This window comes from Hyperoodon ampullatus, assembly GCF_949752795.1.
Source record: "Hyperoodon ampullatus genome assembly, chromosome: 19".
Lineage (NCBI taxonomy): Eukaryota > Metazoa > Chordata > Mammalia > Artiodactyla > Ziphiidae > Hyperoodon > Hyperoodon ampullatus.
Genome location: NC_136932.1, coordinates 23,604,468 through 23,632,338, shown reverse-complemented (window position 1 = coordinate 23,632,338; position 27,871 = coordinate 23,604,468). Strand labels below are relative to the sequence as shown.

At 42.5% G+C, this 27,871-nt stretch overlaps 1 protein-coding gene across 1 annotated transcript in view; it reads left to right on the top strand.

Annotated features, from left to right (window-relative positions):
- Positions 1–5,374: 5,374 nt before the first annotated feature.
- MAP2K6 (mitogen-activated protein kinase kinase 6) overlaps positions 5,375–27,871 on the top strand; it is a gene marked incomplete at its 3' end in the record, with an annotated part of 35,709 nt that continues 13,212 nt past the window's right edge. Inside the window, exons 1-9 of the mRNA XM_079725748.1 lie at positions 5,375–5,439; positions 16,391–16,439; positions 17,017–17,130; positions 18,477–18,596; positions 19,415–19,531; positions 20,205–20,256; positions 23,185–23,312; positions 24,465–24,542; positions 25,983–26,122. Of these exons, the coding sequence (XP_079581874.1) occupies positions 17,092–17,130; positions 18,477–18,596; positions 19,415–19,531; positions 20,205–20,256; positions 23,185–23,312; positions 24,465–24,542; positions 25,983–26,122 (674 nt within the window). The 5' untranslated portion in view covers positions 5,375–5,439; positions 16,391–16,439; positions 17,017–17,091. The remainder of the gene's footprint in view (positions 5,440–16,390; positions 16,440–17,016; positions 17,131–18,476; positions 18,597–19,414; positions 19,532–20,204; positions 20,257–23,184; positions 23,313–24,464; positions 24,543–25,982; positions 26,123–27,871) is intronic.

Below are 27,871 nucleotides of genomic sequence, written 5' to 3'. Positions count from 1 at the left end.
AGGGTCCCTGTGTTAAGTGGCACAGCGGGGGCTTAAAACGAGCTCTCACGTGTATGCTCAGGATTGAACTCTTTCTACTCCATTCTGTGCTTTTTTTAAAAAAATTATGGTTGATATACAATATTATATTAGCTTCAGAGGTACAACATAGTGATTCAATATTTTTACAGACTACACTATTTAAAATTTTTTTGAAGACCTCAGTACCAAAGTTCAAAACAGCTGAGAAGAGAACAACAAATGTTCAGTCAACAAATACTGACGGTGTACAAGCCCTGGGCAAAATTGCTGCCGTAGCTGAACGTTTCTGGGTGAGACAGATAATAAATAAGTAGTAAATAGATTAAAAAACGAACACATAAATGCAGAAGTGATTCAAGATTGTGAGACAAGGTATGAGGAATATAAATAGAAGACGGTCGTGGAGATCTATCTTAGGTAGAGTGGAGATTTTAAATTAAAATAGTGGGAGTTGAGTGAAGTTGCATTGAGTTCGTATTGTGTTTGAGATGCCGGCCTGTGGAAGCTGGTGGGTGTGGACTGTGCTCCTTAAGTAGTGTCTGGGAAGGTCTGGGAAGGTTCTGTGGGGCGTGTGATAAATGGGCTGAATTTAGAAGGTTGAGCTCCTGTCCACAGGAGGGCTGGAGCCCCTAAGCCCAGGGACACGGAGGTAAAGCTGTGGTTTCAGGAGATTCATCTGCCTCCTTGAAATAAAAATGACTGCACGTTTTAAAATGAGCTTTGCAGCTTTCCTTCTCTAAATTTTATGTAATTCCAAAGAAATCTGGCATCCTGGTTGGAGTCTCAGTGGTGGGTGAGATCCAGTGGTTTGGGGGAATTTTCTGTGTCCACTTCCGTGTCGCTGTTTTTAAGCCAGCAATCTCTCTGTTCTCCCTTCACTCTGCCCTGCTCTGTGAGCTGCCTTACATCTGATCATTGTGACTTAATAACATTTAATGACACTTCTCCGCCACTTTTAGTGCCAGCTACCCCTGGAACTGAAGCCTAGATGCAAGTATGAAGGCAAGGGCAGCCAGGGCCTTCAGGTTGCCAGTTACTTGGCTGGAAATCCCATTCACATTGGGAAACAGATTTTTAAAATAAATTTGGCACCGGGAGCAAAGCCATCCTTTTGTAAAGCTGTGTCAATAATCGTAAACCCTCATAATCATGTCCCCGGACCCTTGGCCAGGCTGACAAACATTTAGGTGTCAGGAGAGCCTCCGGATTCCACCCCTCTGGTTTCTCTTGCTGTTTGGGTTGGCGCTGGAGCGCGATCTTCTGTTTTATGTAATAAGGCACATGAGAGAAGCCCTTTGTGCTTAGCTTCTCTGAGCGGTGCTGAGCAAGAGGTCTTGTGTACCCCATCATTTTCAGTACGGTCAGAGCTGGTGAACATTTCTGTGGCTTGGTAAATGTTTTCTAACTACTGGCAAGGTTTTTTTTCTTTTTTTCCCCAGTGCCATTGGGGAAAAGCTTTGGTTTAAGATGAATTTTGCAAATACATGTGTGTAGTGGGACTACAATATTTTTGGAGAAAACAGGCATGGGTGTGACACAGGCTGATGTAATATGGTACCACATATGCTCCATCAGGCCAAGGAGGTTTTTACCCTTTGCAGATTGTGCCAGTAAGAGGGCACAGCTGGTTGAGATCTGCAGACGTATACAGAATTCTCTCCTTCTGAGAAGGCTTGTTACTAGCATGTGACATAACATAGAGCCTGTTTTCTGACGTATTTTTCATTTTTGCTTTTGAATGTCAAGCAAAAAGGCCACTTATCATAGTTGGCCACTTAGTTTTATTATTCATTTTGCTGCCTCTCCTTAATTTTTTTTTAACACAGTGTTAAATGTTAACAGTCAGGTGTTGGCAGCCTTGCCAAGGGGAACAGATTGCTTTGAAATAAACACAGCTGGAAACTGATCACATATTGTTTTCCTTTCTTTTAAGAAATGAAAGAGGCATTTATAGAAAAGCTGGAGAACACTGTGCTATCCAGAATTACTTTATAGATTTATTCCTCCAAGTCTGGTTAATGATTAATGTCACACCTTGGTGTTCAAATGGACCCACTTCGACTCTCCCTTCCTGAAGTGGGAGTTTCCCTGGGAACAATAAACTTGCAGAGGTTTGGGGTGATCGGCACTGCAGGAGGGGTGGAGTCTGTGCAGCTCCGTTTTGCTCGGCTGAAGTGCGGTCTTCCGAGCTGAGTAAAGAAGCCTTCTCTGGGGTTTTCTTCTGCTCGCTCTCCCAGCAGCCCTGAAACCCTTATTAGAGGCACCTCTGCTGGTCTTTTACGGGGCTGTTCTTCCAGTGATGGTCAAGTAAGTGAATTATGGAATGTTGGTGCGTGCCTTTGTGATTTTTGTTTTATTTTATTTACTGTTGAAAAATGAAGGCAGGGTGTTTTCTAATGTTGATTCAACTAGGTTTTGTGTCTGCTGGAACTCTTTTTCTTGTTTTTTTGTCAGAGGAGAACCAGGGGTCTTCTTTTCCCGCACCTAGAAGACTTTATTGTTGTTTGGGTCATTTCTTTCTTTAGTCTCTGTGCCAAAAGTTTTCTCTCTTTCTTTTGCTATTTCTTTGTGTAGATGTTTTGATGATTTGTTGAGTTATAGCTTAATAGTCGATTGCTATTAATGAACTACGAATAATTAATTCCTATGGTGTAATAATTCACTGCTATGTTAAAGTTTTTCAAAGGTGTTTTCCTCCATAAATAGGTATTTCTCTTGACATCCATCTTGTAAGAGCTGAGTTAGAAATGAAGAAGAGAGATGTAGGAACTTAAGAGTAACGTTTGCTTTCGGCTTGCTTAAATGGCATCTGGGGAGGCTTTTTTGCAGGAAAAATATATTTTAGTTTCATTTTGTTTCGTTTTATCTGGGAGAACTACAGGGTTGTATTTGTTGGGATTACCTGAATTCTCTGTCACCTGTGTTTGAATCTGCATGATGTTGAGACAAGTCAAACTTGTTCATTCTTCCTTAGAGTATCTCATTTAAAATAGCCTTCCCTATGTATTGCCTGAGGCCCATGGATGGGAATTGTTGGAATTAGGCCATTTATCTATTTGGCTTCTCACAATCAGATCCAGCATAGTACAGCTCTGTGTATTGTCAATAACTAACTCAGTGACATGTGCTCAATGGCCATCTGAGCTCCAGGAATAGGAAGGTAAATGGTGAGTTTTGAATTTTTGTAAAATGCATAGGTAAGTCCAAATGAGGAGGGAACTGAGAAGACCTGTTAAAATGAAGGTGGTTCTTTTTCTTTTTGAATTTTATTATTTTTTTATACAGCAGGTTCTTATTAGTTATCTGTTTTATACACATCAGTGTATCCATGTCAATCCCTATCTCCCAATTCATCCCACCTGCCCACCACTTTCCCCCCTTGGTGTCCATATGTTTGTTCTCTGCATCTCTATTTCTGCCCTGCAAACTGGTTCATCGGTACCATTTTTCTAGATTCCACATATATGCATTAATATACAATATTTGTTTTTCTCTGACTTAACTTCACTCAGTGAAGGTGGGTCTGAAAGGCTTTCTCTGTGTTGATTACTGCCAAGCATGTTGCTTCCTGGCTTTATGCAACTTGGCAGAATTGATCTAGATTTCTGGATTTTGAAGGCATAGAAAGAAAGATCGCAATTATACATTACACTGGACTATGATAATATACCAATTCTGTTCCTGAGTTTCTAAATATTTATTTATTTATTTTGGCAGTGCCGGGTCTTAGTTGCGGCACACGGGATCTTTGTTGCGGCATGAGGACTCTTGGTTGTGACACGCATGCGGGATCTAGTTCCCTGACCAGGGATCGAACCCGGGCCCCCTGCATTGGGAGCACGGAGCTTTACCCACTGGACCACTAGGGAAGTCCCTGTTCCTGAGTTTCTTAAATGACTCATTTTCTTTTATGAGACTGTGCAGCTTGTTTTTTTTTAAATGATTATAATGATTATAATGATTATTATTTCATCGCTCTTTCATATGTGTTATCCCATGGTTCTCACATCAGTCTGATAAGGTAGGTATTGATGTTACTACACCATTTTATAGTTGAAGATATCAAGAGTCAGATGAAAAGTGACCCTGAAGGTCTCTTGGAGAGTGAAGGAACTGGATGTAATCTGTTTTTGTTTTTTGTTCTTTTTTTGCGGTACGCGGGCCTCTCACTGCTGTGGCCTCTCCCGTTCTCTCTGGTCACCTCTAAACTTCATCCATTGTGGCATAGAGGAAAGAGTTCCCACCTGAGTGTTTGGAGACCTGGATTCTGATTCTGACTGGGTCAGTGCTGGCTCTGGTGGTGAGCAGTCACTGAAGTCTTTGGATGTCATTTTCCTGCAAGAGGCTACAGAATGTGACTTCTGCAGTTTCCATGCAGCTTCAGATCTCTATTCAGAGCCTTAAGCAGGGTTTGTGTCAGCTCTGTAATGCTCCCTGCAACGAGAAGAGAAGAGGTGAGAAAGAATGTAAACCCACGGGTGTTGTATCCAGCTCTGCTTTGGCGTTTCCTGCCAAGCATGAAGAGATACAGGATGTCCTTAGATGAGGAAAATCCCGAGCCTTTACAAGACTGGATTCTCTGATCGCTTCTTGAGCCGTCCTTTTTCAGTCTGTTCTTTTAAACTCATCAACAAAAGTATTTGAGCCAAGCTCTCTTGTGGTTTCAGCCCGGGGATGATGAACACACTGATTATGTTCCCATCTTGCCCCCAGAGAAGCGACAGCCTCCTTGCGTGGGCCCATCTGTTATCATAAGCCTTTTTTGGAACAGGGAAAAAGTAAATAAGTATTACTCTACCCTTCGCTTAGGTGTTTTAACTTACGGCAGGTGGTTGAGAACAGGAAGGGGAGAACAGTGGGGAAGTATGTTCTATTCTACCTCCGTGGTTCACTCTGTCAGCTAATCAAAGACCAATTTAGAAAACTGTGGTACACTAAGAGAAGTGTGAGTACATCTGACTGACATTATAAAGGAAAAAACCCTATAACGAACACCGTCTACCATTACCATTGTTGTGTACAAGAAAATAAAGAAGAAGTTGGAATGCCCAACTCCCAGCAGGGAGAAAAGGGCAGGTCTTCCTGGGTAAAGAGGATTGGACTTATTATACTGACATTGCACCCTGCACTGGTGAAAAACCTCATCCGTGACCTCAGTCTGCACTTGGGAAGCTCTGCTCAGCCTGGTGACTGGTGCTTGTCATTCACAGCCGGCCTGGTAGGAAGTGGGGTTCTGAATGCGGAAATGAGACCTGCGTTCCCAGTTCCGTCCTTTTTTCTGCTGCAGTCTCTGTCCCGGCTCTCATGCTGTGATTCAGACCTTAACTTTATTCTTCCATCTTTCCCAACAGGCAAGAAGAGAAACCCTGGCCTTAAAATCCCAAAAGAAGCATTTGAACAACCTCAGACCAGTTCCACGTAAGTCTGGCAGGATCATCGTCTTAATCCAAATGCTTGCACTTTACAGATTTCCAGGGAATGGGAGTTCATTTTTGGACTGGTGAGCAATACCTTGGCTATGGAGATAGTTGTTAGAAAGGAGAGCCTTTGAAAGGCGGAAGCCAAATACTTATTGTTCTGAGACCTGAAAAAAATAATCATAGTCGGTCAGTCTATATGGAATGGGTAGCTTTGAACTCATTACTAGTTGGTTAAAGATTCTACAAATGTGTTCAGCAGATGGGGTCCTGTGTAAATCCGAAAAGGTCACTGGACATGGACTTTCTGCCTTTTCCATATAGATCTGAGCAAACAAGCAAACCCCTGAGAGAGCCACTACTATAAAATGTGGTTTGAGGTAGAAAGATGGTATTTGCTGAGAACTCAGCATCCTGACACCTAAATCCTGCCCATATAAACAGAAGGCAAACATGAGACGAAGGACCACTCCTTTGTTAGCTGAGCCTTTGGCCCAAATCCCTAAGGGAGCTCTGGTCCTGGTGAAGCAGGGCACCCTCTCCTGGAGCCTCCATCTTGTTTCTTTGTCTCTCTGTTGGGTGGGGAGGGTATTTCCTGCCTAGCTGGGGGTATGACCACCTATCAAAGCATCTGCATGGGAGGAATGGAAATTCCAAGAAAAACAATTACAGCAGAGGTACCATAAAAGCAGACCAAGTACAATGAGAGGCCGTACCAATGGAAACTTAAATGTTTCAGGCTTCTGCTCATCTATAAAAAAGCACCTCCCTTTGTAGAGGTTTCTGACCTTAACCGTGATCATTCCCTATCGGACAGTGCACCCCTGGTGTTGGAATGTGCTAATAAAAATGATCATGTTCTGTAAGACTTTGGTCATTGCATCTTATGCAACCATGTAAACACACTTTCCACTGAAGAACTTCTAAGGACAGAGCAGAGGGGAGGGCTGTTCTTCAGCGCCCTGGACTGCAGAGCCACATTCAAGTGAGAGTGCTCCTTTCATGAGGATCTGCAGGAGGAATTCTTTCCATATCTACTACCAAGACTGGGGTTTCTTTTTTTTGTGTGTGTGGTACGCGGGCCTCTCACTGTTGTGGCCTCTCCCGTTGCGGAGCACAGGCTCCGGACGCGCAGGCTCAGCGGCCATGGTTCACTGGCCCAGCCGCTCTGCGGCATGTGGGATCTTCCCGGACTGGGGCACGAACCCGCGTCCCCTGCATCAGCAGGCGGACTCTCAACCACTGCGCCACCAGGGAAGCCCAGGGGGTATACTTTTAAAACTTTATTTTGAAGTAATTGTAGATTCACAGGAGGTGGCAAAGAAATGTACAAAGTCCCCTGTACCCTTCCCCATCTGTGCCCCCACAATGTTAACATCTTACACAACCCTAGTATCATATCAAAACCAAGAAAGTGGTGTTGGTGCAAACTGTAGAACGTGTTCACATTTCACCAGCAATATAAGACCTCGTGTGTGTGTATGTGTGTGTGTGTCACTCTGTGCAGTTGTATCACACGTGCAGCCTTGCATAACGACTACTGCAATCAAGATACCCAAGTGTATGGCACTACAAGACCCTCTGATTTTACTCCCCACCTCTGACCCCCACCCCTGCCGTCCCTAATCCCTGGCAACCACTGATCTGTTCTCCTTTTCCATTTCATTACTTTTTTTGCGTGTGTGTGTGGTATGCGGGCCTCTCACTGTTGTGGCCTCTCCCATTGCGGAGCACAGGCTCCGGACGCGCAGGCTCAGCGGCCATGGTTCACGGGCCCAGCCTCTCTGCGGCATGTGGGATCTTCCCGGACTGGGGCACGAACCCGCATCCCCTGCATCGGCAGGCGGACTCTCAACCTCTGCACCACCAGGGAAGCCCTCATTACTTCTTGATTGTGGTGCACATGGAATCATGCATCTCCTTTCTGAGACTGGCCTTTTTCATCCAGCATCATTTCCTTGAGGTTCATTCAAGTTATCGCATGTATCCATAGTTTATTCTTTGTTGTTGCTGAATACCATTCCATGGTATGGATATACCACAGTTTGTTAAACCCTTTAGCCTTTGAAGGAGACATAAGTTGTTTCCAGTTGAGCTGTAATGAATACATCTGCTGTGAACATTCATGTATAAGTTCTTGCATAGAAATAAGTCTCTATTTCTCCAGGATATATGTCCAGTAGTGCAAATACTGGGTCATATGGTAAGTCCATTTTTAGTTTTGAAAGAACTGCCAAGTATTTTCCAGGGTGATTTTTACCCATGTACATTCTTACCAAAAATGTATGAATGACCCAGTTTCTCTGCATCCCTGTCAGCGTCATCACTGTTTTTCATTTTAGCCATTCTGGTAGATGTGAGATATTACTGCAGTTTTAATTTTCATTTCTCTAATGGCTGTTGATGTTGAATACTTCTGGCATTTATTTCCCATCCCTATATCTTCTTTGGTGAAATGTCTGTGCACTTCTCTGCCTATTATGTAATCAGATTTTTTTTTTTAATGTTGAGTTTTTAGAGTTCTTCATATATCCTAGATGCACAGAGTTTGTCAGGTATGTGATTCAAGAACATTGTCTCCCAGTCTGTAATGGGTCTTTTTGTCTTTCTATTTTTTTTAAAAAATTATTCATTTATTTATTTTTGGCTGCTCTGGGTCTTCGTTGCTGTGCGTAGTCTTTCTCTAGTTGCGTCGAGCGGGGGCTACTCTTCGTTGCAGTGCGTGGGCTTCTCATTGCGGTGGCTTCTCTTGTTGTGGAGCATGGGCTCTAGGCGCGCAGGCTCAGTAGTTGTGGCTCGCGGGCTCTAGAGCGCAGGCTCAGTAGTTGTGGTGCACAGGCCTAGTTGCTCCACGGCACGTGGGATCTTCCCGGACCAGGGCTCGAACCCGTGTCCCCTGCATTGGCAGGCCGATTCTTAACCACTGCGCCACCAGGGAAGCCCTCGTTTTCTATTTTGATGAAGTCCAATCTATCCGTTTTTCCTCTTATGTGTTATGTTTTTGGTGACAAGTTTAAGAACCCTTTGCCTAGTCCTGGGTCCTACAGATTTTCTCCTATGTTTTTTCTAGAAGTGTTTTAGTTTTACATTTTAGATTTAAGGCTATGTTACATTTCGAGTTTAATTTTTGTACAAGATGTGAAGTTTAGGTTGGGCTTTATTTTTTTTTTTTGCCAATGGATTTCTGGTTGCTCCAACACCATCTGCTGAAAAGACTATCCCTCCTCCACTGAATTGCTTTTGCACCTTTGTCAGATATTAATTGGGCGTATTTGTGTGGATCTATTTCTGGGTTCTCTATTCTGCTCCATTGGTCTCTGAGTCTGTTGCTCTGCCAGTCTGTCATACTGTCTTGATTCCTGCAGCTATATAGTAAGCCTTCACATTGGGAAAAGTGATTCTTCGCACTTTGTTTTTCTTTTTCAAAACTATTTTGGTTACTCTAGGGCTTTCTTCTTTCCATATTGGTTTTAGAATAAGCTTGTCTATGTCTACAAATAAACTTTCTCAGATTTTTGGTAGGAATTGTGTTTAACCTATAGATCAGTTGAGCAAGCATTGACATCTTTACTGCACTCAGTCTTCCAGTCCATGAATGTGGTAGATTTCGCCAAGCACTTAGATTTTCTTTGATTTCGTCCAACAGTATTTTATAGTTTTCATCATACAGATTCTTTCCATCAGGTTTTGTTAGGATTTATACCTAAGTGTTTCCTTTTTTTGAAGCAATAAAAATTGTATTCCACTTTTGATTTTTATTTGCATTTGTTTATTGTCAGTATTTAGAAATGCAATTGGTTTTTGCGTTGATTGCATACCCCGTGACCTTACTAAAACTCAATTATTAGTTCTAGGAGCTTTTTTAGTAGATTACTTAGAGTTTCCTGTGTAGACAGCCATACCTTCTGCAAAAAAGACAGTTTTATTTCTTCCTTTCCTGTTTTTTTATTTTTTTAACCTTTATTTCCTTACCTTATTTTAGTGGCAAGGATATTCAATACTATGTTAAATAAGATTGGTGAGAGCAGGCTACCTTGCTTTGTCTCCCATCTTAGAGGGAAAGCATTCAATCTTTCACCATTAAGCATGATGTTAAGTCCTCATAGATGTTGTTTATGAGGTTGAAAAAATTCCTCTCTGGTCAAAGTGTACTCAACATTTTTATCATGAATGTGTGTTGAATTTTGTTGATTGTTTTTTTGTGCATCAATTGATGTCATCTTGGGGTTTTCTCCTTTGTCCCGTTGATATGGGTTACACTGATGGATTTTTAAAATATCGAACTAGCCTCGCATACCCCCCAAAAATCCCACATGGTTGTGGTATACTACATTTTTTTATACATTGTTGGATATAATCTTCTAAAATGTGAATATTTTTGTGAAGATTTTTGTGTCTTAAATTCATGAGAGATGTTGACCTGTAGTGTGTGTGTGTGTGTGTGTGTGTGTGTGTGTGTGTGTGTTTCTGAGCTACTATGTTCTGGTTTTGGTATTTAAGGTAATACTGACCTTATAAAATGAGTTGGCAAGAGTACCTTCTGTTTTCTGGTAGACATTGTATAAGATAGGCGGTAATTCTTAAAAAAATGTTTTTGAGCTATAACTGACGTATAATATTAGTTTCAGGTGTACAAAATAATGATTCGATATATGCAATTCTTTTTTTTTTTAATGTTTGCTAAAATTCCCCAGGGAAACAAAGTGGGCTTATATATTCCTTTTTCTGGAGCTTTTAAATTACCAATTCATTTTCTTTAATAGTTATAGGGCAATTCAGATAATCTATTTCATTGTGGCTAAGTTTTGGTAGTTTGCAGTTTTCAAGGAATTTCTTCTAAGTTGTTGAATTTATGAAAGTAAAGTTGCTCATAGTATTTCCTGATTATTCTTTTAATGACTGCAGGATATATTGAGATACCCCCCTTTTTTGCTGATATTGATAATTTGTGTCTTCTTTCTTTTTATCTGTGTTGGTCTTGCTAGAGGTTTATCAATTTTTATTGAATTTTTAAAAGAGCCAACTTTGTTTTATTTCCCTGCTTTCAATTTTATTGATTTCTGATCTTTTTTTCTTTGACTTTTCAAATTGACAATTTTATTGAGATAATTGTACAGTCACATTCAGTTGTAAGAAACAATATAGAGAAACTTTATATTCTCTGCCCAATGGTAACATTTTGTGAAACTATAGTATTGTAAGCTCAATTTATATTGACAGTGATACAATGTACCCATCTTATTCAGGTTTTCCAGTTTTACTTATATTCACTAGTATGTGTGATCTTAAATTTCTGTACCATTTTTGTCACCTGTGTAGGTTCATGCATTCACCACTACAGTCAAGAAACTGAATGGTTCTGAAACCAGTAGGATCCCTCATGTTGCCCTTTTATGACTGCCTTCCCTCCTCACCTCTCCCAGTACTGTTTCTCACCCCTGGCAACCACTAATCTGTTGTCTATTAATTTTTCTCATTAAAAAATATTATTATATAAGTGGGATTATAGTGTGTAATCTTTTGGGATTGGCTTTCATCACTCCAGCATAATTTCCTGAAGATTGATCCATGTTGTATATATACATTGCTCCTTTTAATCGCTGAGTAGTATATCTTGCTGAGTTATTCATGTACATCTGTAAGTGTGCATGCAGACAGCAGAGTTTAAACACTCACCTATTGAAGACATCTGGGCTGATTCTAGTTTATGGCTGTTATAAGTAAGGCTATGAACAATCATGTACAGGTGTTTGTGTGAACATAAACATTTATTTCTCTGGGAGGAAAATACCCATTGGTGGAATTGCTGGTGGCAGTGCATGTTTAGTTTTTAAGAGATTGCCCAACTGTTTTCCAGAGTGGCTATATTACTTTGCATTTTCACCAGCAATGTATAAGTGATTCAGTTTCTCTACATCCTGTCCAAGATTTGGTGATGCCACTATTTTTTGTTGTAGCCATCTGAATGGTGTATTGATATTTTTCTGCTCTTTATCATTTCCTTCGGGATATATTCTCATATCCACTTTCCAGCTGTCTTTTATTCCTTCCCTTTAAAATTTGCTAGTCTTCACCGTCTAATTTATATTAATTTTCTGGGTTTTTTTAATGAATTTTTGAAAACCACCATAAATCCTTGCTTGGTATAAAAAAGTGAATAAAAACCTATGCAAAGGTAAAAGTAGTTTCTTTGTTATCTTTCCCTCATGTGGTAGAATAAGCCTTGAATGTACTTTTCTACTTCATCCTGTAAAGCCAAGGTCCCTTCATGATTGTAGACTGTCCCACGTTAGCTCATGGACAGGATTACTGCTGTTGTTGTTATTATTATTTTAATACTGAGGCTGAAATATGTACTCCTAAAGAAGAAGCTTCCTCATTGTGAGTTTTTCTTGGCAATTTTGTGAGGTTGGCTTGGTGACTCTTGCCATTTATATGTACCCTGCCACCTTCTGCTGGAGTACACACAAATAAATAGACCGGGACAGAGCCCCATTCTTTTTAGGACTGCGTGTGTGGTCTCTTCACTTGAGTTTTTTCTTTGAGTCACTGATGCCAATGTGTCTTTGACTCAGGTTTCTGGGCTGTTCCCTCACTTGATTGGCAGCAACTAATTCTAAATCGATTCCATGCTAGTCAGTATTCTTTCACTTAATCCTCACAAGAAACTCAGAGGCAGTTGTTACTCCTCTCACTTCATAAGTGAGAAGACAGACCTATACAAGGGTCAGGGGCCCTGCTCAAAGCAGTTGAGCTCCAAGAGCCCAGGTTCTGGTGCTGGAATGCCTGGGTTCACATCTGAGATCTGAACTTCCCCAGTTGGATATCTTAGGCAAGTTACCTAACCCTTCTAAGCCTTAGTTTCCCCTTGTGAAAAACGGGAACAAACACTGATGGGGTTGCTATGGGGATTAGATGTCACAGTCCATATTAAGTGTCAAGTTTAGTGCATTTTCCAATATAAGTTCTCAATGAATGTCGCTCTAAGTGTTGTTGTTATTATCATTATTATTTCACTTAATAAGTGCAAGAGGTGGCATACAAACTGAGGGTTCTCTGACCCTCAAGCATGTGCTCTTAGCCACACGTTAGACTGCTCGTGACTATAGCCAAATAACCCATGGCTATCCATGAGAGGCAGGATTTTTTACTTCTGCAGCTGAGAAGACTTCGTGGCGTGGCTCTGTGTTCCAGTGTCACCATCTCTTTGATGATATCTCTTAAATTATTTAGTCTGTTTCAATGTCAATTCTTCACATTAAAATAGAGCTAACACCTCTAAGAGTTGTGAAAATTAAAGAAGATATCTGATGTAAAGGGTCTCACATGGTCTCTGACCCAAGTAGATGCTTAATAAATATTATCATTAGGTAATAAGTACATATTGTTATTAATAAACATTATTATAGGTGAATAATAATTATAATAGTAACCAGTAAACTCATTACTCATGTAGAATTATTAATAAATAATTATTTTAATAAACCAAAGCTGGTTGTTTATATAAAAAAGTAATAGCAGGTGACCTTTGGAATACCTTTGGCCTTCCAGGGTTAGGAGTTTCCTTAAGTTTGGTTCTTTCCCCAGAACACTGAAATAGTGAATAAGCAACAGAGAATGTCCACCCACAGTTTAAACCTCCTGCACAGACTTGGTGCCCCAGGCAAATGGATATGCCCAGCCCTGGACAGGATACAGCGTCAACTAACCCAATACAAGCTGTCCATTTCAGTCCATCATTTGATGCTTTTGGCAGACTCGCTGAGCCTGTAGGCCTCATGGCGGGTGGGTGGTCATTTTCATTAGAGGGGGCCTGGGTGTGGGGGAAGTTTTCTGTGATTCAGTCAGACTTGGATTGAATCATAGCTTCACCACTTGGGAGCAAGTTAGCTCAAGTCGACACCAAACAGGTTTTCATCTGGAATATGGGAACAATGACACTTATAGGTAGGGGTGTGTGTGTGTGTGTGTGTGTGTGTGTGTGTTTTAATGATAGAAGAAGCGGGTAAAGCACTTAGATCAGTTTTCAGTCTCTATCCCCTTCTCCTTAGGTCAAGGCCGAGACTTGGGGGACATGAGTTTTATTTTCAGCTCTGTTGAGGACTGTCTGTTCAGCATATCACTGATTTTTTCTGGGTTTTGTTTTTCTCTTTCTGGAAAATGGCGTGAAACCCTCCTGTTAGGTAAAGTTGTCATGCAAGGTTAGAATAACGCTGGAGTCAGCAAACTTTTTGTGCAAAAGACCAGATAGTAAATATTTGGGGCTACCCAGGCCATCACGGCCTCTGCCGAAGATGCTTTGTCGTTTGTTTTTTCCAACCCTTTAAATGTGTAGAATTCACCCACAGCTGGGTCATGGACTGTAATTTGCAGAGCCCTGGTATGAATACTGGAATGTTAGCCCTGGAGGAGGTCTCACCCAGCACTCGCGCTGGATGGCAAGCACGTGCACATAGCCCCGAATAACGAGTCACCTTTTCTGTTACTTCATTCTTTTTAAAAGGAAGCGTCCGAACAATTGCAAAGGATTTTTTACTGTTTCGATTAGTCACGTTTCAAATAATATTTGTCTTTATTTCAAAGTTCCATTGCAATTACTACAAACAAATTGTGACAACTAAAGAAAAAGAGCTTTGGAGGTTTTAAGAGTGAGAAATCAGATTTTCAGAAATTTAATTCCTCTGGAAAGTGTTTCTGAAGAAAAATCCCCTGCTCAGAAACACAAGATATATGAAAACATCACTGCCGTGTGTGTGTGTGTGTGTGTGTGTGTGTGTGTGTGTGTGTGTGTTTTCCTCTTTATCCCTCCCTCTCAGTCCTGGTTTTAAGTTACTATAGAAAAACTTTATTTTAGATTTTCTATACGTTTCAAAGAGATTTTTAAGGTGAGGGAAGGCTTGCCATTAAAACCTTAGATTCATGTGTGTATCTGTGTTTATGTTCCTACATTTTACTTGTTGCTTTATTTAGTCAGTTTCAGCAGGAGGGGTAGAATTATAATACATTAGGGAAGGGGAAAATTGTCGTTGGCCAAGGATTTTTCTCTCTCTTCCTTTCTTCTTCCCTTGTATTTTTCTGTATAATTCTGACCTGGAATGTCCCCTTGGGGACACCTGCATTTCCACCCTTTTTGGTCACCCTTTGTTCAGGCAACACCAGGATTCTTTTGTCTTTAGCCTCCTATCGCTTTATTCGTTTGATCATATCAACAAGTTTGTTATGTTGTGTTTGTTATGTGTGCTTTGTTTGTTGTATGTTATGTTTTCTGTGTTTCTTGGCATTTACTACTTTTGTCAGTATGCTTTTGGTGTATTTATTTGAAGAAAGGGCTTCTCTAGGCTTATAGTTAGGTGCACAGCCAAAGCCAAATATCTTTCTCGTACATGGACTGTTATCAGCCAAGGTAGCAATGAAGTAGGGGAAATAAATACACATGAGATGACTCTATTTTCTCTAATGGAGACACAAAAGCAGCGAACCTCAGCTGCTGAGATGACCCCTGGATAGTGAGTACACTATGTATAGAAGAAATATCACAACTGGGTATGCCAGCCTGGTAGAACAGAAAGGATTCTAACCTGAAAATCAGGAGGCCTGGGTTAGTCGTGACCTTGGGCAAGTCACTTTACCTGTCTGGACCTTTGTTCCATCTTAAAGGCAGGATTAGATAGATTTGGAATTCCTGTGATCTATGAATTTTGTGAGTTAACAAACAGAACCATATTATTGTTTCTTTTTGTTAAAACAGTTGTAGAGGGCTTCCCTGGTGGCGCAGTGGTTGAGAATCTGCCTGCCAATGCAGGGGACACGGGTTCGAGCCCTGGTCTGGGAAGATCCCACATGCCGCAGAGCAACTGGGCCCATGAGCCACAATTACTGAGCCTGCGTCTGGAGCCTGTGCTCCGCAACAAGAGAGGCCGCGATAGTGAGAGGCCTGCGCACCGCGATGAAGAGTGGCCCCCGCTTGCCACAACTAGAGAAAGCCCTCCCACAGAAACGAAGACCCAACACAGCCATAAATAAATAAATAAATAAAGCAAACTGTCAACAAGTAAAAAAACAAAAACAAAAACAAAAAATAAATAAAAAAAAATAAAACAGTTGTAGAAAAAGTGGTGGGATAATTGGGCACATGGATGCTCTCGGATGAAAGAAGAGTCTAGTACTTTTACTTCCTTATAAAAATATAATTACTTATACAGGGGCTTACTAGAGTAGTGTAATTATCCACATAAGTATATATATGAGACTCATATTTACTGAATATTTACTGTATGCCAGGGATTCTGCTAAGCATGTTACTTAGAATATCTCATTTAACACCCACTCCTACTCCATGAGGTAGTGTACTAATATCTTTGTATTAAAGAAGAAACGGGGGCTTCCCTGGTGGTGCAGTGGTTAAGAATCCGCCTGCCAGTGCAGGGGACATGGGTTCGAGCCCTGGTCCAGGAAGATCCCACATGCCGCGGAGCAACTAAGCCCGAGCGCCACAACTACTGAGCCTGAGCTCTAGAGCCCGCGAGCCACAACTACTGACGACCGTGGGCTCTAGAGCCCGCGAGCCACAACTACTGAGCCCATGCGCCTAGAGCCCGTGCTCTGCAACAAGAGTAGCCACCGCAATGAGAAGCCTGCGCACCGTGAGGGAGAGTAGTCCCCGCTCACCGCAACTAGAGAAAGCCCTCACACAGCAACAAAGACCCAACGCAGCCAAAAATAAATTAATTAAAATAAATTTAAAAAAGAAATGGAAGTTCAGAGATTAAGTGATTTAAATGCAAATGTATTTTATTCCAACTCCCACACTATTAACCCCTTTATGCTGCTTTATTTTACTCACGAGCTTTCACCTTATTCCTAAGGAAAGATCTCTCCAGTTGCATCTGATTTGGGAAGGTCATATTTGACTAAATGTCTCATGTTTTTTTCCCTCCCCTTCTCTTTCTTAGGCCACCTCGAGATTTAGACTCCAAAGCTTGCATTTCTATTGGAAATCAGGTGAGAAAAATCATGTCTGCCAGTTAATATCGTGACCATTTTACATGGATGCTTTCCAAGTGGCCAACAAAAAAACTGTATTTTCTGTAACATGCTGTCAGGGGCTGTGGGTCAATAAAGTCTGAATGTAAACGGAAGTGGTCTGTGGAGCTCTTGCTGTTTTGAATGTCGAACTGAAATTGGGCTGTTGTGGTCCTGAGGGAAGGTATTTGAGGCGAGTAGTTGGTGCTCTTTGGGGTAGATTCGTCGAAGTTCAGGCCTAGATCTAGCTGCCATCAGTCAGCAAACGAGGGGCAGGGCTAAAGAACCACGGTGCAGAGTTAGCCTTCACCGAGCAATGCGGAGGCTGAGTCGGAGCTGGATCTCTGTATTGCCCGTGATGAGCAGGTGCAGTAGGGTCTACCCATCTCCCATGCACTTCTTGCTTTCAGTGGCTGCTTGGAAAAGCTTCTAGACCAGAAGGTTCTGGACTAGAAAGAACCCCTAGAACGCTGGGAGAAACCAGAGAGAGGACAAGGTAGCCTGTGTCCAGTTTATTTCCCTTTTTCCTATGTATTCTTGCTTTTCTCTCCTGCAGAACTTTGAGGTGAAGGCAGATGACCTGGAGCCTATAGTGGAGCTGGGCCGGGGGGCGTACGGGGTGGTGGAGAAGATGCGGCATGTGCCCAGCGGGCAGATCATGGCGGTGAAGGTAGAGTTCCCCTTCCCCAAACGTTTTCCATCCCTGATTTATGTGTTTGTCCATCTCAACCGCAAACCAGCTCTTTTCATATAAGCAAAACAATCCTCCGTGGGGTGAAACAGCAAAGCTTATTCATAGGGAACAATATTTCCCTCCAAATGTGTGAAAAATGCTTCCTTGGCATGAGTTGCATCAACTAGGTTTTTTAAACCGATAAATCCAACCCCTCCTTTTAATTTTTTGTGCAACCACCACATCATCATCACACCTCAAAGAATCAATAACAGCTCTTCAACGTCATCTAATAGTTGTTACTGTTTTTTCTCCTGCTGGTTTTCAAATCAGAATCCAAACAAGAGCTCACATATGGCATTTGGGTTTTGTGTCTCCCAAGTGTCTTTTTAACCCTTATTCTGTTGCTTTTAAAGAATTGTCCCTGAAAATCAGGAAACACCAATTGAGGGAGGAAATTGTCTCCGTTTGTGGGAAAAAGGAGGGTAAAATCATCTTGAGCAAATTTGCATAGCTTTTGAGCTATAAAAATAAATTTAGAATCATTGCAAATTTCTTGAGTAGATGTTGGAAGGACCTTGGAGAATGACCAATGTATTAATTCTAGATGAATTGTTAGGAATGTGGGTGGTCAGATGACTGGGATGCCTCTTTTTTTGGAGAATGGAGTTATCTTTCCCTTACCTTGTAGATTTTTCAGTTTCTTCTTCTGCAGGCTCTTTGCTACATAGGCAAAAAATGTGAAAGCCTCATGATATTATATCGTCTTGTCATTTAATGACATAATCGTGTTTCCATAAGGCTACATTTGCTGGTGTGACAAGTTTCTCTTCTCTCAGAAGCCCTGGGGTAGGAATGAACAGTTTCTCCATTTCGGTTTGATTCCTCCTCTTTCCTTTCCTGAATCAATTCTCTTACAGTTGCTGTTCAGTCCAAATATTCTTACTTGTTCACAAAGAGGGGCTTTTGGCTTTTTTTATAGGACCCCACATCGGCCCCAAATCAATTAGTACTCTGACCTCTTTGCACTAAACCCACATAATAAATCAGACTGTTTTTGTAACTTGGAAATGCATTCCCAAACATTTGCACTCTCCAAAATATATTATCAGTTTGCTCCTTACTGGGGATTATTCGGGAAATCAAATGAATAACCGTCTTCCTTACTTTTCATTCGTTACAAATAGCTAATCCTGTAGGGTAGATATTTGAAGGGTTGTTGCTGGAAGTTGTGCTGTGGATTTTGGTACTATTCTCAGGATGGGATGCTTCAAGGTCCCTGCCTTATCACCAGACTCATCCTCGGAGCAGTAACCATACATTTTTCATGCATTCCCATTCAGCGGATCCGGGCCACAGTAAATAGCCAGGAGCAGAAAAGGTTACTGATGGATTTGGACATTTCCATGAGGACCGTGGACTGTCCTTTTACGGTCACCTTTTATGGCGCACTCTTCCGCGAGGTAGGTGATGCTTCTCTTCAAACTCCAAGGAGAGCGATGGCTTAACAAGAAGCTTCCCTTATCACATAAATGCCACACACAGTCACAGTGCTCTTTCTTGTTTGACGTGTCTTCTGTAGAGTTTCATGCTTGTGAAATGTTGGTGCAAAGTTGGCTTGAAACCACGATATTTTCAAATGCGTTTAGCCCTTTTAAAATGCTGAGGCCCCCTTTCTCCTTTCTGTTTTGGTTTGTCTATTTTGCCAGAACTGTCTCTATCGAGAGTCTGTAGACTGATTTGGATAGATTCCTTAAAATCTGAAATCCTCTGGTCTTTTGGCCTCTTGCTATACTTCAGGTAGCCTTGTGTACCACGTGGGCTTACATTTACCTCTTTGTTCTGCCTATCTTTTTCACTTCACGGTGATGTGGGTTACGATGCTTCATCTCCCTCTTAAAACCAGCCTTTTGATAAACGACCGCCAGCGGTCAGCATGGGAGGTCAGACATGGAGTAGGTATCTGGACTTAACTCCTGGAGGGCAGTGACAGTAAAGGCTTAGACTTCTGAGTTCTATTGCTCGTGGCTATTAGTGTGTAGATCCTAGTTTTCATTAAGGAGTGGGTGATCACCTGCAAGTCGGCTTGGCTGTCTGTTAGTTTGTTCTTTGGAGGTAATCTTGCCTGTTTATAAATCCCTTTGAGAGCTTGAAGGGATTAGTATATTTCCTCCAAAACTCAAGCAAGAAACGGTCCATTCTTCCTGACAGGTGTTAACTGTTTCCTCCTTTTTTCCCTTTTCTATCCTCTCTAACCACCTCTGAACCGACCGGCCTCTAGGGGGATGTCTGGATCTGCATGGAGCTCATGGACACGTCCCTAGATAAATTCTACAAACAAGTGATTGATAAAGGCCAAACAATTCCAGAGGACATCTTAGGGAAAATAGCAGTTTCTGTGAGTACATCAGGAACCCTACTTCAAGGAGCATGTGAGAAGTCTGGGCCTTATGTGTCCCTGTACCCCCAGTATGGGGAAACACTACCTGGACCATAGATCCCATCCCGTACTTGTCTGTTGAATGCATGAGTGCATCTGTGGATGGATCAACTAACGCTTTACTTTCTGGGCATTATGTAAAAGAATCTACTCCTGACTTGGCTGGGTAAACTCTCAGTTAAAGTGCCTCTAAGCAGTACATTCATCTGTTATGACCATGTTCCTGGTGTCTCTGTCCTGATATTAGTTGATTTTGATTTTGATTTGTAGAGTTTTAAATGTTTTCTTAGGATCAATAGGCATAGGAGGAAGCAGGAGAAAATGAAATGAAGGGCTGCTCCCTTCATGGTTCCTGAGGGCCAGGAGGGAGGAGAGAAAAAAATGCTGGAGGCCAAATGAAAATCAAAATGTATGAGTGAGACATCCTCTCTGCTACGGGGTATAGTCGTCTCTGGTGTGCGGAATCCAGTTTGTATGACTTCCTGTGTATTTTCCTGGATAGGAACACCACTATCTGAGAAGATACTTCTCCTTGTGACCTTAAGCCAGGGATGATAAACCTGGATATGCTTAACATTCAGTTTCTTTCCAGTGATGGGGGGAATAAACCCACCTTGTGTTTCTCTTGCAGATTGTAAAAGCATTAGAACATTTACACAGTAAGCTCTCTGTCATTCATCGAGGTAAGTATCCATGGAGCTGCCTTGGCTGTTCCTTTTATCAATTTTATTTCTTTTACCTGAGTTTTTTTTTTTTTTTCCTACCCAGTGGATGGAATTGAGTCAGGCAAGAGAATGGAGGGGTTTTTCTTTGGGACTGGATAGCAAATCATATACAAGTAGCTGTTCTTTAACTTATCTGAGGGCATCAGAAGACGTGGGCTTTATATTAAAACTTAAATATAAAATGCCTGTTACCAAGCAGAGCTGTGGTATTACCCATTGAGAACTTTAGAGAATAGGATAAAAATTCACCTAGTGTTGGCCGTCACCCGAGAGCTTGTTAGAAAAGCAGAATCATGGGTCCCAAGACCACTGAATCAGAATCTGCATTTTAACAAGATTCCCAGGTGATTCTTGTGCACATGAAAGTGGTATAAAGCACAGCCCTTTCAGACAGCAGGAGTCAGGATAAGATGAAAAAATTGGAAGATATGGCTCTTCCTCTTCTCCCTCCTTCCTTTTCTCCCTTCCTGTTATCTTTTCATCCATCCATCCATCCAGCCAGCCAGCCATCCATTCTTTCTTCCATCTTTCTTCCATGCCTTCAACCATCCGTATACCTTTTGCAATCATTGTCCAACATTTACACAGCACTATGTTTATACAGCACTATAATAGATGCCCTGACAGGTATCTGAGAAGAAAATACATTCTTACTCAAATTCTACATAGGGATTCTTGATAGGGAAATAAGAAATATATAACAAACACCTGGGGAAGAAAACACATTAGAAATATGAATGTACCACATATGGAAGTAGTAAAGGTAGAATACAAAACAAGGAAATGATTAGTACTGGGTAACCATAGTCAAGGAAAGCTTCTTGGAAGAGATATGTTTAATCAGGTCTCTGAAAAAATTTACGGAAAGTATTGATCGCTAGTAGGGTATTGTGATTTGATAATTCTTACATTCTCTGAGCCTGAAAGTAATGTAAGATGCTTCAAACAGTATTCCTATTATGATTGTTATTATTATTCATTGTTATCATTAAAAATGGGGAAAATAGGGAGGAAGAGGAAAAGAAGAAAGTGGGAAGAAATTCAGATAGGAAGAAGTATGTGGATTATCCACAAATGTGAAACTGATTTTTAAAGGCTTATTTCAAAATTATAAAATGTTTCATTCATAGTAGAGAATGTTTATAAAGTATAAAAAATAATAAAATGAAATTTATATATCTGCTGTTTAGTTTAAGGGAAAAATTATAAGGATAGTTTTTAAAGTTTTTAGAATAACTTTTTTCTTTTGAGTACATGCCCTTTGTGAAAAGTGTCACTAGGGAAAAACATTAACTGTAATTTCTAATTCCATTATCGAGACATAACAATGGTTCATCTATTTGGGGAGTGTGTTATCTCTCTCGAGACTGAAGGATTCATTTAAGAACTGTAGAATGAAACCTCTTTATCCACATGTATATTCTGTGACCTGCCTCCTGGTCTGGAATATCTGGGTTTATGATGAGTTAATACCTTGTGACCTCTGACACACTTCCGGCAGAAGCATCCATCAAAACTGGTTGCTTTGATCGTATTTGGTGTATCGTTATGTCACAGTCTGCCTTTTCATTCCACTAAATGCGCAACAGATTATGAACCGGGCTTTTAAAACACTATTTGACTGTCACAAGAACACTTAGCATGAGCTCTACCCTCATAACAAATTCTAAGGGGCACAATATAGAATTGTTCATTACAGGGGCAATGTTGTAATGGCCTATCTCTAGAACTTATTTATCTAACATAACAGAGATGACTGGCCCATGGGGCTAGGCGTTTGATTCAGTCATCAATTTTTAAGTTCTTACTGCATGTACGAGGGCAACGAAGATGAGAAATTAGACAGAGGAGATAGTTTTTTCCATTGATGGATTCCCAATCCAACAAGAAGGACACAACGTGAAATAGAACAGGGGTCCCCAACCCCTGGGCTTTGGACTGGTACCGGTCCGCGGCGCGTTAGGAACTAGACCGCACAGCAGGAGGTGAGCAGCGGGCGAGCGAGTGAAGCTTCATCTGCCGCTCCCCTTCGCTCCCCACCGCTCCCCATCGCTCTCCATCGCTCCCCATCGCTCCCCACCGCTCCCCACCGCTCCCCATCGCTCCCCACCGCTCCCCATCGCTCCCCATCGCTCCCCACCACTCCCCATCGCTCCCCATCGCTCCCCACCGCTCCCCACCGCTCCCCATCGCTCCCCATCGCTCCCCACCGCTCCCCATCGCTCCCCACCGCTCCCCATCGCTCCCCACCACTCCCCATCACTCCCCATCACTCACATTACGGCCTGAACCATCCCCACCCACTGCCATCCCCCCCATTTCCATTTTTCGTGGAAAAATTGTCTTCCACGAAACCGGTCCCTGGTGCCAAAAGGGTTGGGGACCGCTGAAATAGAAAGCAGACTACTAACCCAAGATCCAGCAGAATAAGAATTAATGACATTAGACTGAGTGAACTCATGAAAAACATTTTTGTGACTATTCATTTTGAATACTGTTGAAATCATTTTATGGTCTATCTTCCATGTATATAAGAATGTCCTTTCTTTTTCTTCCTAAGCTTTCCATAATCCAAATCAACTTAGTAAATTCTACTTTTGTAAATTGAAATAAAACATTTGAAAATGATTTTTAAAAAGGAAGAAAATCAAGTTGATTTCCCCCCCCCCTTTTCTCAGCTTTGATGTTTTTCTTTATTTTTTTTAAAAAATTTTATTTTATGTTGGAGTAGAGTTGATTTACAATGTTGTATCACGGGGGTGGCGGTTACTTCTGCACTGGGTCTTGAGAAGAAAGTGAAGGGGAAGGAGGAAGGGAGGGTGCAGGGCCCCTGGTGGTAGAGGGATGCTAGTACCACACTGCGCTCCTGACTGTTCTTGCTTTCAGATGTCAAGCCTTCCAATGTGCTCATCAACACCCTGGGCCAGGTGAAGATGTGCGATTTTGGAATCAGCGGCTACCTTGTTGACTCCGTCGCTAAAACTATTGATGCAGGATGCAAACCGTACATGGCCGTAAGTACAGCAGCTGGGGGTAGCATCGAGAATGTAATTGCCTTCAAACCATGCCAGGAAATAGGAAAGGGACGGCCAGGGAGGGAAAACAGAGATGTGCCTAAGATGCAAGAAATATTCTGCATCTTTTTTCTTAATATTTCCTGTCTGAAATACTGAATCCCTTGCTTCATATGTATTCTTTAAAAAAAAAAAAAATCAGGTAAAGGGGACTTCCCCGGCAGTCCAGTGGTTAAGACTCCACACTTCCAATGCATGGGGTGCGGGTTTGATCCCTGGTTGGGGAACTAAGATCCCACATGCTGTTTGGTGTGGCCAAAGAAACACAACGAAACAAAAAACCTTACACAATGTTTTATGTCAACTATATGTCAATAAAGCTGGAAAAATAAAATAAAATTTTAAAATATGCAATGAATTACGTTGCCTATGTTTCTACAAATCACTCTTTAAAAATATCAGGCAAAGAGGTATATTCTTTGAAAAAGCAGGTGGGTAATACATAGAGCCCACACAATTTTCCACACTGTGTTGCAGGGGAATGTTGCCTTGTTTGTTGAGAACAGAACAGAAGAATTTAAATTCCCCAAACAAGTCAGTTAAGTGAGTCCTGAAGGAACCTCATAGCTATGAAGGTTCATTGTCATTAGCAGAGACCTTGGGACTCCCTTTAACTTAAGGGACTTCTAACTGTAAATATTCTACTTGGAAATGAACTTGCTCTTGGAATTTAAAAGCTTTCTGTCCATGTTTAGCTAAAAGTTTTGAGGTCTATTAACACCAGACAGTAGCCCAGTGACTCTTGTTGACTCTTTTTACTGAGTTCTGGACCATTGGTCTTTTAAACAAGGAAACTTTTAGGCTGACAAAGTAATTTTATAATGTATATCATGTTCTTCATAAGGCAGAATTGAAATTGCTTTTGAATTGAGAGGGGACTTTGATCCGTTACTGTCTCCAAGAAAAGACGTGTGGAGAATGAGGAAAATCCCATGGAGACGTTGTTATTTATTGTAGTTAGTGAGCCTCTTGGCCTGGGAGGTATGTTAACAGCTCACAGCAACTCATTGGGCAGCTGGTGACACTCTCACCCCTGAGCCTTTATGGAGCCAAGAATGTCATCTCAGCTGTCTTTTTCTGTCTCCTTTCCAGCCCGAGAGAATAAACCCAGAGCTCAACCAGAAGGGATACAGCGTGAAGTCCGACATTTGGAGTCTGGGCATCACCATGGTAGTGTATGATAATCATCATGGACCAGGGTGTTTGGGGCATGAAGTTGGAATGGGGTGGGCCTGGAGAACAAGAGGCAGGTGCCTGAGATGCTGGTCTGAAAGAGCAGATTTGGAGCGACCATTGTTTGCAGTGTGGTGTAGCAGAAATACGGAACTGGGATTGGACAAAACACAGTTCTCTTGATTCTACTTCCAAGTAGTTGTGTGCCCCTGATTCACTGATGGAATCACACAGACGGTCTCACCGTCCTCATCTGTAAAATGAGAGGGTCTGACTACCGTTCCTGATAGTTTTCTTTATGGTTTAAAATTAAATTATTCTAATCAAGGCATGCAGAAGCTTAAGCTACTCAAAGAGTGCTAATGTGTGTGGACCCTGATAGAGCTTTTTTTTTTTCAATTTTTATTTTCTATTGGAGCATAGTTGATTAACAATGTTGTGTTAGTTTCATGTGTACAGCAAAGTGGTTCAGTTACACATGTATCTATTCTTTTTCAAATTATTTTCCCATTTAGGTTATTAGAGAATATTGAGCAGAGTTCCCTGTGCTGTACAGCAGGTCCTTGTTGGTTATCTGTTTTAAATATAGCAGTGTGTACATGTCAATCCCAAACTCCAAATCTATCCCCCGCCCAGACCCTGATAGAGCTTTGTTATCCAGGACATGGGCTCAGCTTCCCAGAACATGGTTATGACAGAAGTCTTGGCTGTTGAGTACAGGTATAGCCCAAACACATAGTAGCGCATAGGATAATTTTCTCAGGCACAGCCCTAAAAGTACACAATGAGTGCCTGATTTGTAACTCTGCTGATAATAAATTTTCAGTGTATCACCGAGGTCTGGAATGATCCACGGTGGTCCTGTTTCCTTCCCAGACACAGCAGCTGATTAAATCCTGTGAGTTATTTTACATCCCTGCCCAGAAAGCACGTGATCTTGTCACAGCAAAGTGGCCTTTACTCAAGTCCAAAAAAAGATCAGTCATTTGGTCCTAGTTTTTTTTTGTTTTTAATTCTAGCATGCGCCCAGCAGATGGCAGCAGATGTACAGCTCTGTAAGAGTCTCAGGGAGAATTACTTTTTAGACTCAACATTTGAAAACCTGGTCGCTTTACATCCTGAAGTTTCATACTGCTGGCTTACAATTTTATGAAGTGCCACACCGGGTTTTAGGGAGGACCCAGTTTAAGTAGGCTTAAGTGGCTCTCTCCGGTACGACGTTATCTGAAAAGCCCTAGCACTGGGACTTGGAGGAAAACTGCTAGAGAACACAGCATTAGTTTCCCCCCCACCCCCCGCCCCGAACAGTTTACCTGATGGTCACCATCGTGCCTCCCTCTGGCTCTCCTGGAGCCAAGTGGATTCCCTAGCGGACCCCCTCTTTACCTAAGCAGCCCCGTGTAAGCTCCGGTCTCCTTGTGTCCCTCTCCCCTCTAGATCGAGCTGGCCATCCTTCGGTTTCCCTATGATTCGTGGGGAACTCCTTTTCAGCAGCTCAAACAGGTGGTGGAGGAGCCGTCGCCACAACTCCCCGCAGACAAGTTCTCCGAAGAGTTTGCTGACTTTACCTCACAGTGGTAAGAGAGCCTGTCTCTCAGACGCCAGCGTGAAGAAACAAGAGTTCTCATGACCTTCCCCCGTCGTTTTAATCCACGATGCATGCATCCATCCCCAAAGCATTGACAGGCCTGTCCTTGCTGCTGAGCAACAAAGATGGCTCTGCCCCTCCCCCGCTGAGCTCAGAGCCAAGGAGGGGCTGTCCACAGTCAGTCACTCTAGTCCATACTGCAAGTCCAGACATGGAGACATGCATAGGGTATTTGGGGAAAGCGGAGGACCAGCGCTGGGTTGAGTTTCTGGAGGAAATAAATGCTGAGCTGGGACCCTGTGAGGTACGTCCAAGCGAAAGGGAAATAGGGGAGGAAGAGGTATTCCAGGCAGAAGGGACACTGTGCATCATATCGCAAAAGGGAGAAACTCTTTTATGGGAGGTTTAAGCCATGTGATGTTGACCAGAGCATAAAGAGAAAGATGGGTGGACCCACCGGAGGGTTAGGGATGAAGAGTAGATATGACACAAAGAACCACCCTGGATAAGAAGACAGAGGCTACTTTCAGAGCCTTCCTTAGGTACCTAGAAGTCTTACAAAGTAGTTCTAGGGTCTGTAGGCTGATTCTTACAGAACACTTGCTAACTTAAGGATGTGCCTGCCCATAAGCGTACAGTGGACAGTACTGGGCTGGGGGGGTGTGGGTCTGAGAAGGGAAAATAAAAAAGTTGGAGGGCCTCCCTGGTGGCGCAGTGGTTGAGAGTCCGCCTGCCGATGCAGGGGATACGGGTTCGTGCCCCGGTCTGGGAGGATCCCATATGCCGCGGAGCGGCTGGGCCCGTGAGCCATGGCCGCTGAGCCTGCGCATCCGGAGCCTGTGCTCCGCAACGGGAGAGGCCACAACAGTGAGAGGCCCGCGTACCGCAAAAAAAAAAAAAAAAAAACCTCTGGCCTCCCTGGTGGCGCAGTGGTTGAGAGTCCGCCTGCCGATGCAGGGGATACGGGTTCGTGCCCCGGTCTGGGAGGATCCCATATGCCGCGGAGCGGCTGGGCCCGTGAGCCATGGCTGCTGAGCCTGCGCATCCGGAGCCTGTGCTCCGCAACGGGAGAGGCCACAACAGTGAGAGGCCCGCATACCACAAAAAAAAAAAAAAAAAAAAAAAAAAAAAAAGTTGGAAGGAACCGTGCTAATGCTGTAAACTTTGTGTTCACGGCAATTGACAGTGGAATTGAGGAAACCTGGAGAGGGGATTGTTTTCTCCAGAAAATCTAGTGATTTCTGTCTGCGTAGGGACCATGATGCTTGGCATGCTTTGATACTAATGACCATCGCAAGTGATGCTGGAAAGAGGAGGCTGTGTTGGAGCCGAGGTGGTTTACTTGGGCGCCTCTGTAGCAGATGAGACTTGGAGGAAGGGACTCAGAGGTGGCGAGAAGCCCAGCTGCGATCCTCAGAGAGGGGCAGTCTGGCCGCCGGCTGCTAAGGAAGGGCTGGTGTTCTGAAGGCTGCTTGAGAGTCTGGCTTCCTCAAGGTTATCGATCCTTGGCCTCCACGCCCTTTGGAAGAAGCCTTCTGAATATGGCTTTTATTAGGAAACATGATTAAGACCAAGCAGCTGCCTATTGCTTATGAAACTAAGGCCCTTAGACTTTTCATCGGCTCTAAGCCCATGTCACCCCGGGTACTTTTCCCGAAGGATATATGAGGCTGAGCTGCCACTGTTTGTTTCTGGTGTAGTTTTGGCTGAATGGCCAGAGAGGGCTGTAGGACAGTGT